Here is a 17,791-nt window from a genome sequence, read left to right as displayed (position 1 = left end):
CAGAGGACAGGGGTGCAGAATGCGGCCGAGGTCTGTATTTTATATTGGTTAATTTTGCAGAGAATCGGGAGATTATTATTTTTTGAAACTTTGAAATTTAAATGCAAATTTGAACCATTTAATAATGAGATAGAGGTGGAAACCCTACATCTGAATTACGTTGCAATGCCCCCCTTTTCCAGCCAACATTTTCCGAACAAGCTCCTGACTACGGTGGCCTTGTGACCCTGGCCAGCCACTCTGAGACAAAGCGCAAGGCTGCAATCTTTCCACTTGGTCAAAGTCACAAAGAACCTCGAGGATTCCAACCTTCTTCGTTCTCCGCGACGTCCATCGCCGCATCAATGAGGCATGTCTTCGAGTTACCATCAACCCGACGCCCCAAACTCTCCCCTCGATGACTCCGATTCCGACCTTGACCTCGACATCCAGGAGCTCGATCCCATCACCACATCCGCAGCTACAGGCCTCTCGTCGTCCCGGAAAGAGCGCAAGCCACAAGAAGAGCGGAGGACAGCACATATCCCGTTGAGGAATCTTCGGATGGGCGGGCTGCGAGGTCTGGGAAAGCGAAGTAGAGGCTACGGAGACCTGGGGAGAGACCGAGACGGGAATAATGAGGATTTATACGGTCTTTTGAGTGATGAACCTGGAGTCGATGGCGCAAATCGATATTCTGCTGGAAGTTCCAATGGAGGGGAGGATGGCGCTCCATTACTGGCAGCGAATGGTCATCGCCGGAGACCGAGTACCGATACTTTCAACAAGTTAGGATCACATCTACGGCTACCAAGCTTCCTTTCTACTACTGGATCCCAAGCACCTCCGGATGATGCGGAAGAGCAGGCTGAGGAACACGATCCATCGTCATCAAGGACGGTGTCTGTTGGCGCCTCACAAACTGCGCGCTTCCCTCCAAATGCCGTTTCCAATGCGAAATATACCCCTGTCAGCTTTTTACCTGTAACATTGTATAACGAATTCTCTTTCTTCTTCAACATGTACTTTTTACTCGTTGCACTTTCACAAGCGATACCCCCATTACGGATAGGATACTTGTCGACTTACATCGTCCCACTGGTCGCCGTTTTGGCCATCACGTTAGGAAAGGAAGCATTTGATGACATTGGACGAAGGAGGAGGGATAATGAGGCCAACTCAGAGGGATACACGGTGTTATGCTTCGACGGGCCTGGGGTGGGGAACGCTGAAAGGTATCACGCAAAGAAGAAGTTAAAATTAAAACAAAATGCCAAATCGAAAAGGAAGACATTAGTCGAACCGGACCGGCTTTCGGATATCCAAGAAGAGGATGCTGCTGAGAATCGAGGGACCGGACTAGCACAATTCCCATCAACATCGGTCCGAGAGGTTATACGGAAGTCTCGGGACTTGAAAGTTGGGGATGTCTTGAAATTGGGAAAAGATCAAAGAGTTCCTGCAGATGTGGTCATTTTGAAAAGTTACACAAACGAGTCTGCGCCAATAGCGGAGGAGAACGAAGCTCCTATTAAGTCTCAGTCACTTCTTGTTGAGCCCATCTCGGATCCTCCAGTTGACAGCACCGCCGCTACCGTTGCTGAGGGTCATGAGTCAACATCAAAACTTGGCAATACACCGTCTGCAGATGCTGGAGGTGTCGGAGAGACATTCATTCGTACAGATCAACTTGATGGTGAGACCGATTGGAAGCTGCGATTGGGTTCGCCTCTCACACAATCCCTCGAACCTTCCGAATTTGTGCGGCTCCGTGTGGTTGCTGGGAAACCAGACAAGAAGGTCAATGAATTTGTTGGGACTGTAGACCTCCTGCCCGTAAATAGAGCAGGCTATGATCCATATCTACCAAGGCCACCACGGTTAAGTAATGAGGTTAATCCGGAGCAGCCTTCCAGCAGTACCAATTCTGCGCCCCTGACCATCGACAACACCGCCTGGTGCAATACAGTGCTTGCTTCGAATGCAACCACGCTAGCTGTTGTTGTATACACAGGTTCCCAAACACGCTCTGCCCTTTCCACATCACCATCCCGTTCGAAGACAGGACTGCTAGAATACGAAATAAACTCCCTCACAAAGATCCTCTGTGCTCTCACAGCCACATTATCCATTGTTCTCGTCGCATTAGAAGGATTTGAAAAAGTTGAGGGCAAGTGGTATGTCAAGATGACGCGGTTCTTGGTATTGTTCTCGACAATCGTTCCCATCAGTCTTCGAGTCAATCTGGACATGGGAAAGACCGTTTATTCTTGGTTTATACAACGAGATACTGGCATGCCAGGCGCGGTTGTGAGGACGAGCACAATTCCTGAAGAATTGGGACGAATCGAATATCTACTAAGCGATAAGACCGGTACCCTGACCCAGAATGAGATGGAAATGAAGAAGATTCACGTTGGAACTGTTTCGTATGCCAACGAAGCAATGGACGAAGTGGCTTCGTACATCAAGCAAGGCTTCTCCGTTCCTGTATCAACGGATGCAAGCCAATCGATGCTCATCACGCCATCATCCACCTTCGTTGCATCGACCACTATTACTGCTACAAGAACTCGTCGAGAAATAGGCTCACGTGTTCGCGATGTGGTCCTTGCCTTGGCTATTTGCCACAATGTTACTCCAACCGCTGAAGAAGATAATGGTCAAATGGTGACTTCTTATCAAGCTTCATCCCCAGATGAGATCGCAATTGTCAAATGGACCGAAGCAGTTAACTTACGTCTCACTCATCGGGATCGAAAAGGAATGACGCTTCACTCAGTAGATACTGGCCGTCCGGTTGTTCGTGTGCACATTCTCGAAGTCTTCCCCTTCACTTCCGATGGCAAGAGAATGGGTATCATCGTACAGTTCTTGGATGGCTCAGAGACAGCTGGCAGCGTTAATATCGAGGCTGGGGAGATCTGGTTCTACCAGAAAGGAGCGGATACGGTCATGGGTTCCATCGTTGCTGCTAATGACTGGCTCGATGAAGAAACTGCCAACATGGCTCGAGAGGGACTGCGAACCCTCGTCGTTGGTCGGAAACGAATGTCTGTTCAACAGTATCAAGAGTTCGCAGCCAGTTACAAAGAGGCAGCAGTGTCCATCAACGGCCGAGATGCCGGCATGGCTCGTGTCGTGTCACATTATCTGGAACGCGACCTTGAGCTACTTGGAGTTACCGGTGTAGAAGACAAGCTTCAGCGAGACGTGAAACCTTCTCTCGAACTACTGCGCAATGCTGGTATCAAGATCTGGATGTTGACAGGCGACAAGGTGGAGACTGCCCGCTGTGTTGCTGTTTCTGCCAAGCTTGTCGCAAGAGGCCAATACATCCACACCATCGCCAAGCTCAAGCGCAAAGACAATGCTCAAGACCACCTCGATTTCCTGCGGGGAAAGAAAGACTCTGCCTTGCTTATTGACGGAGAATCTTTGGCGCTACTTCTTACGCATTTCCGCACCGAGTTCATAGGATTGGCCGTACTTCTACCTGCAGTGATCGCTTGCCGCTGTTCTCCCACTCAAAAAGCGGATATCGCCATCCTCATCCGGGAGTTCACAAAAAAGCGCATCTGTTGTATCGGCGACGGTGGCAACGACGTAAGCATGATCCAAGCAGCAGACGTCGGCGTCGGGATCGTCGGAAAAGAAGGACGACAAGCATCTCTCGCCGCCGATTTCTCCATCACCCAATTCTGCCACCTTACAAAACTGCTAGTCTGGCATGGCAGAAATAGCTACAAGCGCTCAGCAAAACTCGCCCAGTTCGTCATCCACAGAGGCCTCATCATCTCCGTCTGCCAGACCATGTACAGCATAGCCATCAAATTCGAGCCCGACGGTCTGTACAAAGATTGGCTGATGGTCGGATACGCCACGGTATATACAATGGCGCCAGTTTTCTCCCTGGTCCTTGATAAAGACGTCGACGAAAATCTCGCCAACCTCTACCCAGAACTCTACAAAGAACTTACCTCCGGCTCTTCGCTCTCATACCGCACATTTTTCGTTTGGGTCTTCGTGTCCATCTACCAAGGAAGCATGATTCAAGGCCTTAGCCAAATCCTCACTGAAACCTCGGGCCCGAAAATGACGGCTGTGTCGTTCACCGTCCTAGTCTTGAACGAGCTGTGCATGGTTGCGTTTGAGATCACGACTTGGCATCCGGTTATGATTATCTGTCTACTTGGAACGCTGTTGGTGTACTTGGGAAGCATGCCGTTTTTGGGAGGGTACTTTGATTTAGCGTTTATCATTACTTGGTATGTCTCCCTCTCTCCCTTTCCTCTCGAGATCGGTGCTGATAATTGAGTAGGGGCTTCGTCTGGCGCGTTCTCGCCATTGGAGCCATTTCTCTGATTCCGCCGTATGCAGGAAAGTTGATCAGGCGTGCGGTGAAGCCGCCTAGTTATCGCAAGGTGCAGGCGATATGATTTCTACCATCACTCAGGTGGTTTGTATTCATGGCTCGGGCTCTGGGCGGTTCTCGGCATAGCGATTGGAGTTCTGATTTAGAGACGCTCGTGACGGAGTTGGATGCTAATTAAGTGCAATGAATTGAATTGACTGCTTGCTCTAGCTGGTGTGCGAGCCTTGAAGTGTTTGATCTGATTATGCAGTCGAACTGCCTTGACGCAAGTGTGAGAAGCTTCCTTGACCTACTATCCTTCCTTCCCTACTTCTCGATTCTCAACAGCAGAGCTTTGGTGTTCCCTTCTCTTTGCGCTCGTGTTCTTGCGCACCCTTTTATACTTTAATAAGACTGCAAGGCTTAAGCGTAGAATATCAGCTGAGGCATATTTCCTTCTCAGCCATCCACTTGAGTGGGCCCCTCGTTCTTATCTGCTTTCTCGCACCACCTTATACACAGCCTTCATGTCTTTCCGCCTTGCAATTGCGTCTCTCTCTTCTCACTGTATAAAAAAGATTTGGCGACTCCCTTCTCGCGATCACAAGAATCGTACTCGGTGGCCCGAGTCGATATTTTTATGGATATTGGAGGTTTGTCGTGTACGAAAAAGTGGGATTGCTGCAGGACTTTCGGTGGAGCCGACGGTTACTCCCTTATGCAAGGTGATTGCATCTTGGTGAAGTCACTTCCCCTTTTTGACGCTCCGAACGCCAGGCGAATGTGACCTCATAGGATCGTTGTCATATTCGATATCTTGAGTTTAGTTTGCTGATTATGGTTGCAGTGTCCAACATCCGAGAAACGAGTTGGACGATCGTGTCCTCGGCAGATCAAGAAAGACGTCTTAAATCACCCAACAGAGAACCTCTCGATACCAACGTCAGCCTGCTCTTTATAACCCATTCTGTTGGCGATTTCTAATCATTTACCCCTTCTCAATATGTACGATAATCTCAATACTCCACATCAGAGGGCAATGGGATAACTGCCAGCTCCCAGTACCAGCTCGCAGCCTCTGGCGACATCGCAATACCTCCAAAATATCTAGCACTTTACACCACAAACCCAAATCATGCCAAAGCAACCCTCCATACATTTTTCAAACACAACCTTCTTTCTCGGGTCACAACATGAAAAACAGCTCGCAGAATCTGCCACCACGTCCAAATATCTCCGGCACGCTCGACGTTTTACGCCACAGAGCTCTAGTATATCGGCCGGCTCACCATACATTTCCTATTCACAACCACGATCTTCTTATTCTCCGAGTCAGAATATGCAAAGCAGCGCATGGCAGTTGCCACGAACTCCGCAAACCTTCTCCTCAACACCGAATCAAATCATAAAATCAGAACCTCAACTTAGCTAGCAGAGCCCAAGCAACTATCTGCCCTCCCAAATTGGCTCACAGCATTTAAAACCAACTCCATATACTTCCATCTCAACCCCGACTCAAATGATAAAATCAGAAGCCCAGGATGGCCAGCAAAGCCGAAGCAGCTCTCCACCGTCCCAAAGGGCTCTTCCAGCGCCAGCTTCAATATCAAACAACCGGATCACCCAGCTAAAGTGCGAGCCCTGATGACTGGGAACCGACTCAGCAACAAGTGCAAGACCGAGGTAACTTAGAGGGGTGTCGATAGAGCAACAGACTCTCGCCATCATCTCCTCAATCCTGGCGTTGAGCCTTCGCCACACTCTGCTTGAGTTTCATGCGCAACTTGGGACAATTGAAGCGCAAGCTTCGAGCAGAAATGGCAATTATCTTGCATACTCCTGGATACTGCCATGGTTGCGCCTTAGAAGATCACTAGAAACGACAGTCCCTTTTGTCTTGAATAATACTTGAGTTTGAATTTGAAAATGTGATGTTGAGGTTGCAAGTCGGCAACAAGTGAATTCTGGGGACGACCTCGCTTAGCATTTCATTTCCCCTATTGTCCCTCCTCCCTTGCCACAACAATACCTTCAGACAATAGCAGAACACAACAATTACCGTCTCAATTGAAAACATCAAGCGAATCCACTGATTTCGATTTGGGTTTGATCTGTTTGATCCCAAACTAAACTATCAATTGTTCCTCCAGACCATCAATACCATCCGAATCTATTGTCTTCCCATCCCATTGTGCAATCCAAATCCTCACCAAATACATAAACCTCTTTCCTTTCCATCCTTCCGACCTTTCTTTCTTTTCTCCTTAGCAGTCATCAAGTTCTTACGTCTCATCACAACTCTCTCATCCAAACACACTCTCTCTCACCAACAACCTTCTCCAATTCTCACAAACACCAAACATCAACAACCACCACCACCATGCCCTCAACCCGTGCCCACCTCTCCTCTCCTCTCAAACCTCCCTTCTCACCACCAACCCGCATCCGTCCCCGCCCAACGCCCCGACCGCCCAAATACAGTCCCTGGGTGTCCGCCGCTGTGGTCCGCGATCTGGAGGATGACGTGCTGGATATTGGGGAGAAGGCCACGCCGGTCGAATGTATTTCAAGTCATGTAGAGAGGAGGATGACGTGCTGGATATTGGGGAGAAGGCCACGCCGGTCGAATGTATTTCAAGTCATGTAGAGAGGAGGATGAAAGGACAGGTGGTGTTCTTGACGAGGGAGGAGGATGGGGTTAGGAGAGCTAAGGTACGTTCTCATCCCATCTGACATTTTGATAGAGCTGATGATTGGATAGGAACGAGCGAAGAAGCTGAAGAAGGAGAGGACGGGAGGGAAGAGTCGGGCGGCACGGAAGGCGGCGTGGAAGAGGCGTGGGGATGCGGGACGGAGGAGGAGAGCGGATGGAAAGTTTGAGTAGGGGAGAAGGATGGAATGAAATGAAATGAATTAATTCTCGTTTGATGGCCACTTGGTCTTTGCCTTCTCTTCTGACAAAACCGTGAGACTTCATTGAGACTTCATTGAAGAAGATATTTGGAAGCACACCTTTAAGCCACCTCTTTGAAGCCGCAGCATTAAGCGACCTCTTTCGTGCCTTGCCTCTGAATGTTTCACTGTCAGAGCGGAAGCCGACGAGTCGTCCAGAATGTGCAAGGAAAAGCTCGCCGTAAACAAAAGCGGTCCGGATAAAGACCCCTTCCTCGCTTTTGCTTCCATCATTCAAACGAAGACCGTAGCAATAAACTCCAGAAAGACGGTAGCCACTTGACTCGGTACTTAACAAAACGAAGTAGCAAATAATTTGATGCTGATTCAAGAAGTTGCATTTCGTGTGGCGTACTTCGTGTTGTGTCAACAGCAAATGTTTGTGTGGAGTTTGTCACTGATTTGTAATTCAGCTGTACCCTGTCGGCTCTATATTGTGATAAACTCCGAAAGAAAGCTAACCCGTCGCACAGCTGAACTAATACTGACCCACAATCTCAAGCGTCAACGAGAAGGAAAAAATCCGATTGGCTGATTGATGTGGAGTTAGGACATCAGATCATACCTATTTCACCGATTTGATGATGCTACAAAGCTCGTTCCTTCTTTCGAATTAGAAGATAATGGTTAGACTTGTTCAGAAAGCTGAAATAAATTTCCTCACCAGCAGAAGATCGTGAGAACTTCGCTTCTTCAGCAGCTGCAACCATGGCCGCTCTAAAGTCCACAATCGTCCTCATCACAGGAGCCAACAAAGGAGTCGGCTTCGAGATTGCCAAGAAACTCGCAAAAGATCAACCCTCCTATCATATTCTTCTGGGCAGCCGCGATCCCGAGCGGGGCACTGCCTCTGCCGCAAAACTCCAAGCAGAGAATCTCTCCGTGGAAGCCATTCCCATCGATGTCACAAGCGACGCATCGATCAGCGCGGCGGCTTCGATCATATCTTCGAAATTCGGCCGCTTGGATGTCCTGATAAACAACGCGGGAATCGCTATTGATAATAAGCATGAACCGGGAGAGGATTCTCTGAGGGATATGATGTTCGAGTCCTATAACGTCAATGTTTTTGGCGCTATGCAGACATTCGAGACGTTCGCTCCTCTGTTGGAGAAGAGTGAGAATCCAAGAGTGGTGTTTATCTCCAGTAATTTGGGCTCGTTCGGGAAGCAGGTGAATATGGGCAGTTATCCCGTGTATCGAAGCACCAAATCGGCGCTTAATATGCTGGTGATGAGTTTTGCGCATCTGTACAGGGAGAAGGGGTGGAAAATAAATGCGTGCTGTCCCGGGTATGTGGCGACGGATTTGAATAACTTTCACGCCGTTGGGAAAGTGGAGAGCGGTGCTATTAATGCTGTTAGGTTGGCCACATTGAGGAAGGATGGCGAGACGGGTACGTACTCTAATAAAGAGGGTCCTATTCCTTGGTGATAGCCCTTGTGGCTTGTCGCTGTTGCCATTATCCTCTCACGAAAGGCGAGCGGTATTAATTTTGTGCTCGGATGCACTTCAGAGCTTCCAAATTATCCAATCACGAAGTGCCATCTTTCCAATTACTCCTGCAACTTTGCCCTGGCCCTCTCTCCCATCTTCCCATCTCTTTGGGCCTGCGAAGTGATTGACGAATCCTTCTGGTCCAGAGATAAATAGAAGTTTTGTCCCTTCAAAATTGCTCCTCCTCGACGTGTTTGTGAGTTGTGATATCTTCTTCTGATTCAAAAAAGTTTTCTCCTCGTCCACGAAGTAGTCAACGGTGAGCTGGCCAGGATGCTTTTTCTGGAGAACCTCTAATTCTTGAACAATAAGTCCAGCCTGTTTCCGATCCATGTTGTCCAGTTGTCCTCCACCTTCACAGTCGTCTCTCCAGCGGTTTGACCACACAATTCTGACCCTTGCTTCCGCATTCCTTCTTTCGAGCGTAGTGTAGGCAGCTTGCAATGCAGGCGCGATTCCCGTTCCCCCAGCTAAAAACACAACCTCTGCAACGTTCTCTGGTATATCAAATCCTGGGTGCGGACCTCGTAACTCCATTTGCGAATTGAGCCCCATACTGTGCAGATACCCCGAGACTTCCCCTTTATGCTCCTTACGAATCAAGAACCTCAATTCGCTATAATCAACCGGCTTGATTGGAGGAAGCGGCGTATACGATCTTGATATTTGAAGTTCGGGCTGTTTCACTTCAACAGACCAAGTTCCTTTATCCCACATATGCTTATACAGATCTTCTGTACCATTGGCAAATCGTCGTACCGTGAGGATAACGCTCGTTGGGGAAACGACTTCCCTCTTCACGACTGTGAAGGGACTGAAGCGCGGCGGATCGAATGGTTTCTCGTCGTCCGTATGGGGTGGGGATAACACAAGCGAAGTTCCTATACCAATTAAAAATAAAATCGCTCCTACTTCTAATACTACATGCCAAGGTTTTGATGGTTCAAGAGCCAGGCGTTGAGATCGCGTCTTCTCAATGAGCTCTTCAACTGCTTCTTTGCGGTCTCGCAACCGTTCCACAATAGAGTGCTGATCTTCGCCGGGCATTCGGTTCAATAATGCCTTTTCCTCGCTGGTGAAATCAGCCTTCGGGTTCGGGAAGCTCTGGGGCTGGGTCGAGGAGACCTGCCGGTAGGGCAGCTTCAATGAAGGTCCCCCAAGATGTCGGACAGGCTTCCTGAATAGCCTCGAGAGCAATTGCCCCACAGGGAAGCGGGAGGTCATCGTTGTCTGGCGCTGAATCGTTGATGTGTTGACGTTGGAGAAGTGAAGAAACACGTTCTGCAATAATTTAAGGGTGTAAATAGCAAGGTGCGTGGTTTTAGCTGAGCCCATTTTAGAACAGCGATAAACGCACCCCTGCTCTTCCTGCGTCCTTTCTCCACGAGAAATTTCCAATGGCCAGCGACTTCAAATCAAATCCCGGCACACCGAGTATTAATACATCTCTGCCCAGAATCTGTCTCGTCTGCAATCCTTGTCAATTCGCTTGAAGCAAGCACGCAGACTGATACTCAATTAATGTCAATCATTTAGCTGGTACAATATTCGAGTTTCAACACTCAAGACCCCTCTTAGCTTGGATTAGTCTTACAATATGTCATTTTAGCCATAAAACTGCTATTTCTTTGCTCGAGGATAAGTACCAAGCTTCAAGGACCCCGCTGTGGGGTAGTTTGAGACGAAGACTGCTTGCCCTCCAAATGATCCTCAATGTTTTGTACATTCAAAGTCTATGTTTTCAAGTCTCTCGAAGGTTTTAGGATATTAAACGCCTATTCTCACCAGGTTTAGTTAAATGCCCCACTTTCACTGAGGGCAATGAAAACTAGTGCTGGTCTTTTTGTTCACGGCGACTCGGTGAGGATGGTGGGAGGTCCACTTAGGACCCAGGCTGTGACGAGCTGATAGGACACTCCCGTCAGCGATTCCCGATGATACCCGCTGGCCTCAATAACATTTATGTATTCAAATAAGGATTTTTCGGCTTAACTTTCATCCAGTAAGTAGATTCTTTGTACCATGACAGTACTCAGACTAACACAAACAGTACTGGTGTATCGGTAACATTTCCGCCTCTCATCACATTGATAGATTTCGCGGTAGCGCAGGGTTCGACTCCCTGGTATGGAAATATTAATGCAGTCTTCCGTTATATTTTGCCATTTTTATTCGTGATTGTATCTCTTCTTGTGGCTCTGTAAGCAGGGGTTGTCTTCCATTTTTTTAATAAAAAAAGGTGCAGTTTGTTAGGCGAAACCTCTGAGCCCGATCTCAAACTGGAGGAGGAGGCAGCATTATTTTTTTCTATGTCCTTAGCCAAACCTGGCCATTTAGCTCTAAATCTGCATGGAGAAGACTTTCATGTATTAGATCTTCTAAGACATGTAGAGGTGCTAGATTTCGGATTTACCATACGTCGGAGGAAGATTTAGAATTGTAGCCTTTGAAATATTCAACCCTGGCCAGGAACATGGAAATGAGCTCCGCTTTTGCTGTCCATTATGAGATCGTATCATTGGCACGTAAAATTGTTCTTGTGGATAGGAGTTTAACAAGGAACCTAGTAAGGTCTCGTACGGATAGATCAGGGGCTTTTGTTATTTTTTATTTATTTTATATTTTGAAAGTATTCTTGAAGGAAGGAATGCTTCAGAAGGACTTGATATCAGGGGTGGCGAGCAATCCTTATCCGCTCCCTATCATTAGCGAGCTCTTGAGGCTGGCCGCGTTGACGCAACACCAACTTCATCACATCTCCAACGAGTAAATACACCTCGCCACGAAAGCCTCTCATGGCTCCCTCGGACGCACAGTTCTGACCGCCCAGCCCATTATGATGTTACAATCCAACTAACCTCCCTCAACCGCACTCCACCTCCCGGCCGCGACCATGGCTTCACTTTGGACGGCCAAAACCCCAGCAGAGCCCTCCATCCCAGCGAGAGACAATGCCGATGTGGCAGATACTGGCCTCGCAGATGTTGGTCTTCCACCACTTCAGCCGCCTACCAGCGTGCCCATGGGGCGTCCTCAACTTCAGCGAAACCAGCCTCAACCGCCCCCACCACATCAGCCTCCTCCCCCTCCAGCTCCCCAGCAACTCGGGAACCCCAATGACTCCCTGTCGTTAATGCAGCTGAAGAAGATCGTCACCGACTTCCCGAAAATTGATCCCACGTCATACGCCTTCACATATGCGGACACGGCGTCTTTTGAAGAAGAGGTGGACGAGTGGTTCTCGTACAATGATGCGGAATACCGGCGCCTGAATCGAGCGAAAGATACATTTGAGAGGCGGTGGAAGAAATTTGCGGGGACGGCATGGCTGGACGCTGAGCAGGAGCAGAGGGAGAAGTTTGTGGAGAGGGAGGTTAAGGGTCTCCATGCTACGGATCTGCGACGGCGGTGCAAGAGCCTGCAGACTATTCTACATATCATTTTGGGTGTGTGGGATGAGACAGCTGGAACAAAGCCTGCGGCAGTAGAGACTGAAGCGTCGAAGTCGAAAGATAAGGAGAATGAGGCGGAAGCGCCGAAACCTAAGACGAAGGCCACGCCGTTCCAGCTGGAGCACATGAAGCTTGGAATTGCATTTTTTGGCAGGGCAGATGGTATAGATGTGCTTTTTAATGTCATGGAAAATGCTTTTAAAAGGCTATGGTAAGTTGGGGTTACTTACCGGCGAATTATGCTCACATTTCAAGGGATGATGAATTTCGTGAGACGCAATTGCTGGAGGAAGACATTCCTTTCATTCAGGACGAATTGGACAACGTCACCACTATCATTTATCTAACTATTGAGGGCATCCGTAACGATCCTGTTACTCTGGAGTCCGCACGAACGAACATTCGTTAGTTGCTCCACATGGTTCCTCTATTCAGAACTGACCTTCTCAGTGAAACTTGCTCCTAGCCTCGTAGATTATTTTGTAACAATTACAGCAAGACTTAGATGGGATGAAGCAAACGAGCTTCCACAGACAAGAGTCCGTCTCAAAATCCTACTATGAATGTTTACTGACCACGGTAGATCTTCCTCCTCTTTTGGAAGTCGCTCTTGCTCGCCTTTGGAGGAAGATCTGAGGTCGACGAAGTGAAGACAGCGACCAGCGAGTTGAGACATCTAGACAGCGATGGTGTCAAGTTAATAACTGCTTCGCCCCTCGACTACCACATTTTCCGCCAGGAAATTACCTCAAAATACCCTGCATACATCCCTCCCCCGCCTCTTATACCTCTCGAGCCCGACAATAATTCGATTCTCCCGCCCTTACCCAATCGGCCAAGCAGATCAGGTGCTAATGGCATACTACCACCTCCAATGAATGTCAACAGTAGCGGGGCATCGATTCTCCACCAGCCAGTGCATATTGCGACACCTGCACCATCTCCACCACCATCTCCACCCGTGGGTGGCAAGGCTGGCAAAAAACAGAATTACCAAACAAACCAGAACTTCCCATTCATGTACCCTCCATTGGATAGCACAAGCAATAGTGCTGGTGGTAAAGGGGCGGCAGGTTTGCAGGAGCTTCTCGTCGGTCGCAAATGGGAGGGAAGCGACATTCCAAGATCAATACTCGAAGCCGGAGATCTGTTCGCAAAACGAATGCGAATGACGAGAGCCATGCGTCAACTATGGGATGAACGAGAAAGGTTTCTGAAATTCGAACGAGGTTGGGATGGCGAGGATGATGATGTTGATGAGCTTGATTTAGACACTATTCTGTCAAAGAAGCTCTCATTATACGAAACGAAACATGCAAAAGCAGAAGTTGATTATGGACCAAACCCGGATGTTAGCGACAAAATCAAGCAGAAACTTGATCTTGTAGAGCAATTCTATGTAAGTTGTCGTCATAACACGAAAGTCTGATGTTGATAGTTTGCAGCAAGATTCAATACCCCATTTGCAGTCGTTGGTCATTGTGCTACTGAAAGCAGTTTTGGCCAATGTAACAGCTCTGATTACACTACCGATGGGACAATCTCAGGGGCTTGCCCCTGCTTTCAGGTCAGAGCTAAATCTACGAAACGGTGTGCCAGCCCAGGGTCGGGCACAAGATCCAGCCCTTGTTCCTCTGCCGACACATTCTGTCGACCCGGTTGACCTCCCTATCGATGAGATTGAAGCAATGAGGTCGCGAGAGATTACCGCGAAAGCGGTGTCCGGCATCCTTCTTATTCTCTTAAAGTGGTTCAAAGTCTCACGTGAGTGTACTAATTCATCTTCATCGGAAGTAGCTAATAGCAGAAAGACATATTGAAGTTTGAGTATTTGACACAACTTTTGCTGGATTCGAACTATCTTCCGCTTGTGTTGAAGCTCTTTGCTCATCAGGATATTGACAAAGTCATCGATAGCAGAACAGATCGCGATGACATGAGGTTAGTCCTACCTTTCCCTGTGCCCACCCAATACTCACACTGGTAGCTTCTTCGCGTTCTGCAATGTGAACAGCAAGAACACACCCACCGAGCCCGATCTCGCCGACTTGGAACCAGAAGATGAGAGCGAAGACGAAGCTGCACCTCCGCCCATCAAAATGCGCCGAGAACTATCCGTCGCCGACGCCGAAGACAAACTGCCCGCACTAGCTTTCCAGGAAGGTCAGCACGCAGCCAAACGTGACCGCCCCGAAGTCGACGAGCTGGGTTACCCCACCACCGAGCTACCGTCCGAACCCATCACCGAATTCTCATGGCGGAACTTCTTCTCATGCATCAATTTCCTCCGCATCATGCAGAAAATCTGCAAGAACAAAGCTCACCGCAACCTACTCCTTGTGCAATACAAATCCTCCAACATCCTCAAGAAATCCCTCAAGGTACCACAACATGAGCTCCGCCTCTACACCCTCAAACTCTTCAAAAACCAAGTCCCATACTGCGGTCGCAAATGGCGGCAAGGAAACATGCGTGTCATCACAGCCGTGTATCTGCACTGCCGGCCCGAACTGCGCGACGACTGGCTTGCGGGCAGCGACGTCGATGCGGAGGTCGAGGAAGCGCTGCCACTTGAGCAGGCGCTGAGAGCGCTGACGCATTGGCATAATATTAAACGGTATCCGGACCAGATGGGCGCGGATACGAAGTTGTTGGAGGATGAGCATGATTTTTTTGTTAGGGAGTTGGAGAAGATGGAGTGGATTGAGGAGGGGATGGGGGAGGGGGAGAGTCAGGCTGATAGTGGGTGGGATGGGGTGGGGAATGGGTGGTAGTGAGGTTGCGAGCCTCTCCCATAAACTTCCGCGACATGTCTGGCATCGGTGGGGGGTAGGCAAGGGAAGGGAGCGCATGAAGGTAAATGAATGCGTAATCGATGACCACTAGACGGAAATATTATGAGACGTTAGTCTTGAATGACAATGCGTTCGAGTGTCTCTGTTGCACATCGGCAGTATTTCTCCGAGAGAGCGCCCACGGGCAAACGGAAACTTTTTTTACAAGCTTCTGGGGTGTTGTTTTATGTTATGTGCTTTTTGTGTTTGGCGAGAGACGCTTGGTTGTGCTTGAGCGGGTTAAGGTTTGGGTTTCAGGGACAAATGGGAGGTGATTGACGTTTGAGATGCGTACCGGGGTTTTGTTCTGCCGGTTCTTGGGTGACCTAGTTTTGAAGCCTTTTGGACATGTTGGGTTTGGCAATGGCATCAATGTTGGCAAGGCTGATGATTGTTGTAAGACCTTGGAAGCTTGTCAGGCTGAAAACCTCTTGAGTTTGGATTCTCCCTATTTAATTTACCTTCTTGCATCCTTACCTTCACTGCTTGAGTTGGCTCTCCTAGTTCTATTCATGCATACTCCATTTATTCTTGAGCATTTGATGTGCAGTTAAAAGTCCGGGAGACGATTTTGAGATACTTCCTCGCAAGTAGCTGTGGAGGTGAAACCTTCCAGCTCGAAATGGTCAGGTTACAAGTACACGTAACTATGATTCTCCTAGAGTTGTTGCCTCTAATCATTAAAAGATACGTACAGATGAAGCTCGTTGCACTGCGAGACCCCTTGGTTATGTCAACCTGAAGTAGGTGTGTTCACGTGACTTCATTATATTGCCTCGATTTTGGGACATGATTGCTGCTGCCAACCTAGACATCACCGTTGTCTTCTCGCAAGGTACGAGTACGTCCGATCAGACTTCCCCCTAATGTCTTGCCATGTCATCGTCTTTGGGGAAAATTTCATGCACGTCGCCTCTGCATCGAATTAAAAGGCGTGGAAGCCTGGAGCGTTGCGTTTGTCATCGACGTCTCGACATCTGACTTCTGTGGCTCCCAACACGACGAGAAGAATGGTTGAGACAGGCTCGGTCATTCTAGCTTACGTTTTGACTGCGATACTCCGGTCCGCACTCCACTCTTGAGATGGAAGCTGCTCAAGTCTTCATTGAAGCGCATTCGTGACAAGCAAGGCTCCCAGCCTAATGAGCGAGCTTCAGAGAACACTGAAAGGTCGAGGAAGCTTGGCTAATTTATTCGCGCACTCTGTCCATACATGGCTCGTCGACGGAAGGGCAACGGAAGAAAGAGAGTTCGTGAATCTCGTTTGTGTGGTGCGACCCAGAAAAGTCTACCTTGCCATATTTGCAGGTTGATACGTAATGCCTTCAATGCATCAGGGAAATCACACGAGATCGTAGGACTGGACATAGTTGCAGATGTCTTTTCAGTCGACTGTTTTGTACATTCTCCGTTATTTCTCACACTCTTGCCCTGACTTGTCGCATTCTAAATTCAAAAAAGATTATCGGCAGGTGGAAATTTCGAATTACGGTAGTCACGGGCCCAAAATATAAGTCGGGTATATCAGTTCTCAGCCCTTGTTGCTGTCGAACAAAAATTAAAGTTCTGCGTATAGAGGCCGTGGGAGAATGGTCGATCCAGAATGGATAGACATTCAAGTTGTCCGAGACTGGATATTCACATTTGACCACCAGCATGATCAGAGCTGTCGATGCGCCTACGGCACCACAAGAATCACCCAGCATCGTCCAAATCTGCCCATTGATACTTGGGGCAAATGCCTGACGAAAGCTGCATCCGAGGAGTCTTACATGGCCCTTAGCCATGGATGGGGCAGTACACCAAATCTGACCACAATTCAAGCTAATGTGGAACTCTTTCAGCAGCCTGGCAACCTGGACCGCGAAGAAATTGCCTGGCAAATTCCGACTTGTATTCGAGATGCGATCGCCTTTACGGAACTCTTGAACGAACGCAACCTCTGGGTAGACTCTCTGTATTGTACTGTACAAGACGAGGAGAAAATCTCCCCCATCGCGAAATTATAAGGACGGCTTCGATATATGCAAACGCGGTGCTCACAATTGTTGCTGCTAATGAGAAGACGCCAATTACGGCCTGCGAGGCATTAAAGTGGTATTATTTCCAAGAAGGCACTCTCAACGCACGGCCAAACTTTCAAATGGTGCTCGTGTTGTTGAGGATTGCCTCCTAAACCCAAATACAGCCACGTGGCCCGAGAGAGGTTGGACGTTCCAAGAGGCTTTATTCTCGCCAAGGAAGCTCATTTGTTTGTGAGGACTCCATAATCTGGAAGTGCCCCTGTGGCCTGTGATGTTACGTATGAAGATGTTGCAGAACCCCGTCGGAAGGATATGCAGAAGAGTAGTTCCATGGATACTGCCCTCAAACCCCATGTATCTAAGCTGTTCATGCACTCTTGGCCCGAGCTACACGGTTATCGTCAGCTTGTCTGCGATTTCAGTTGCAAGGATCTCACATACCCGAAAGACGTTGTCGATTCTTTCTCAGGTGTAACCACACTGCTCAGTGATGTGTTTTATGGTGGCTTCTTGTATGGATTGCCAGAAATTTTCTTTGGCGTCGCTCTTCTCTGGGTAATCTCTGGTCCTGCGACACGACGGAATCCCAAACGTCAAAATTGCTCGAAATCAAGTTTGCCGAGCTGGTCATGGATGGGTTGGCAAGGCTCAATCGGCCTGCGAGACTGGTTCAGTGGGGGAGATTATTTGAACATAAGA

General features: G+C 48.6%; 6 protein-coding genes and 1 non-coding gene across 7 annotated transcripts; 6 read left to right on the top strand and 1 right to left on the bottom strand.

The window, feature by feature from the left end:
• The first annotated feature begins 286 nt into the window (after positions 1-286).
• Positions 287-4,574, top strand: K444DRAFT_577619 (P-type ATPase-like protein). The gene is made up of 2 exons (XM_024877579.1): positions 287-4,247; positions 4,301-4,574. Exons 1-2 carry the CDS (start codon positions 352-354, stop codon positions 4,416-4,418), a joined length of 4,014 nt encoding a protein of 1,337 aa, XP_024726166.1. The 5' UTR covers positions 287-351; the 3' UTR covers positions 4,419-4,574.
• A 3,419-nt stretch (positions 4,575-7,993) lies between these two features.
• On the top strand, positions 7,994-8,719 carry K444DRAFT_549529 (carbonyl reductase; the record flags this gene model as incomplete). The annotated part of the gene is made up of 1 exon (XM_024876464.1): positions 7,994-8,719. One exon carries the CDS (start codon positions 7,994-7,996, stop codon positions 8,717-8,719), a length of 726 nt encoding a protein of 241 aa, XP_024726165.1.
• A 78-nt stretch (positions 8,720-8,797) lies between these two features.
• On the bottom strand, positions 8,798-9,499 carry K444DRAFT_648939 (ferredoxin reductase-like protein; the record flags this gene model as incomplete). The annotated part of the gene is made up of 1 exon (XM_024885522.1): positions 8,798-9,499. The coding sequence occupies one exon, from the start codon at positions 9,497-9,499 to the stop codon at positions 8,798-8,800; it is 702 nt and encodes a 233-aa protein (XP_024726164.1).
• A 1,329-nt stretch (positions 9,500-10,828) lies between these two features.
• On the top strand, positions 10,829-10,915 carry K444DRAFT_t41. Its single transcript has one exon. It is a non-coding gene; the product is annotated as a tRNA-Glu (tRNA).
• Positions 10,916-11,520: 605 nt separating this feature from the next.
• K444DRAFT_296444 (uncharacterized protein) lies at positions 11,521-12,556 on the top strand. Its single transcript, XM_024871684.1, has one exon. The coding sequence runs from the start codon at positions 11,676-11,678 to the stop codon at positions 12,447-12,449; it is 774 nt and encodes a 257-aa protein (XP_024726163.1). The 5' UTR covers positions 11,521-11,675; the 3' UTR covers positions 12,450-12,556.
• On the top strand, positions 12,307-15,182 carry K444DRAFT_296428 (N1221-domain-containing protein). Its single transcript, XM_024871683.1, has 6 exons — positions 12,307-12,638; positions 12,685-12,773; positions 12,818-13,633; positions 13,680-13,998; positions 14,046-14,175; positions 14,222-15,182. Exons 1-6 carry the CDS (start codon positions 12,443-12,445, stop codon positions 15,006-15,008), a joined length of 2,337 nt encoding a protein of 778 aa, XP_024726162.1. The 5' UTR covers positions 12,307-12,442; the 3' UTR covers positions 15,009-15,182.
• A 1,438-nt stretch (positions 15,183-16,620) lies between these two features.
• K444DRAFT_670928 (uncharacterized protein) lies at positions 16,621-17,184 on the top strand. The gene has a single exon (XM_024887686.1). It carries the CDS (start codon positions 16,658-16,660, stop codon positions 17,075-17,077), a length of 420 nt encoding a protein of 139 aa, XP_024726161.1. The 5' UTR covers positions 16,621-16,657; the 3' UTR covers positions 17,078-17,184.
• Positions 17,185-17,791: the final 607 nt, after the last annotated feature.

This window comes from Hyaloscypha bicolor (assembly GCF_002865645.1).
Source record: "Hyaloscypha bicolor E unplaced genomic scaffold K444scaffold_191, whole genome shotgun sequence".
In the NCBI taxonomy this organism is placed as follows: Eukaryota; Fungi; Ascomycota; class Leotiomycetes; order Helotiales; family Hyaloscyphaceae; genus Hyaloscypha; species Hyaloscypha bicolor.
This window is presented reverse-complemented; position numbering and strand designations above follow the sequence as displayed.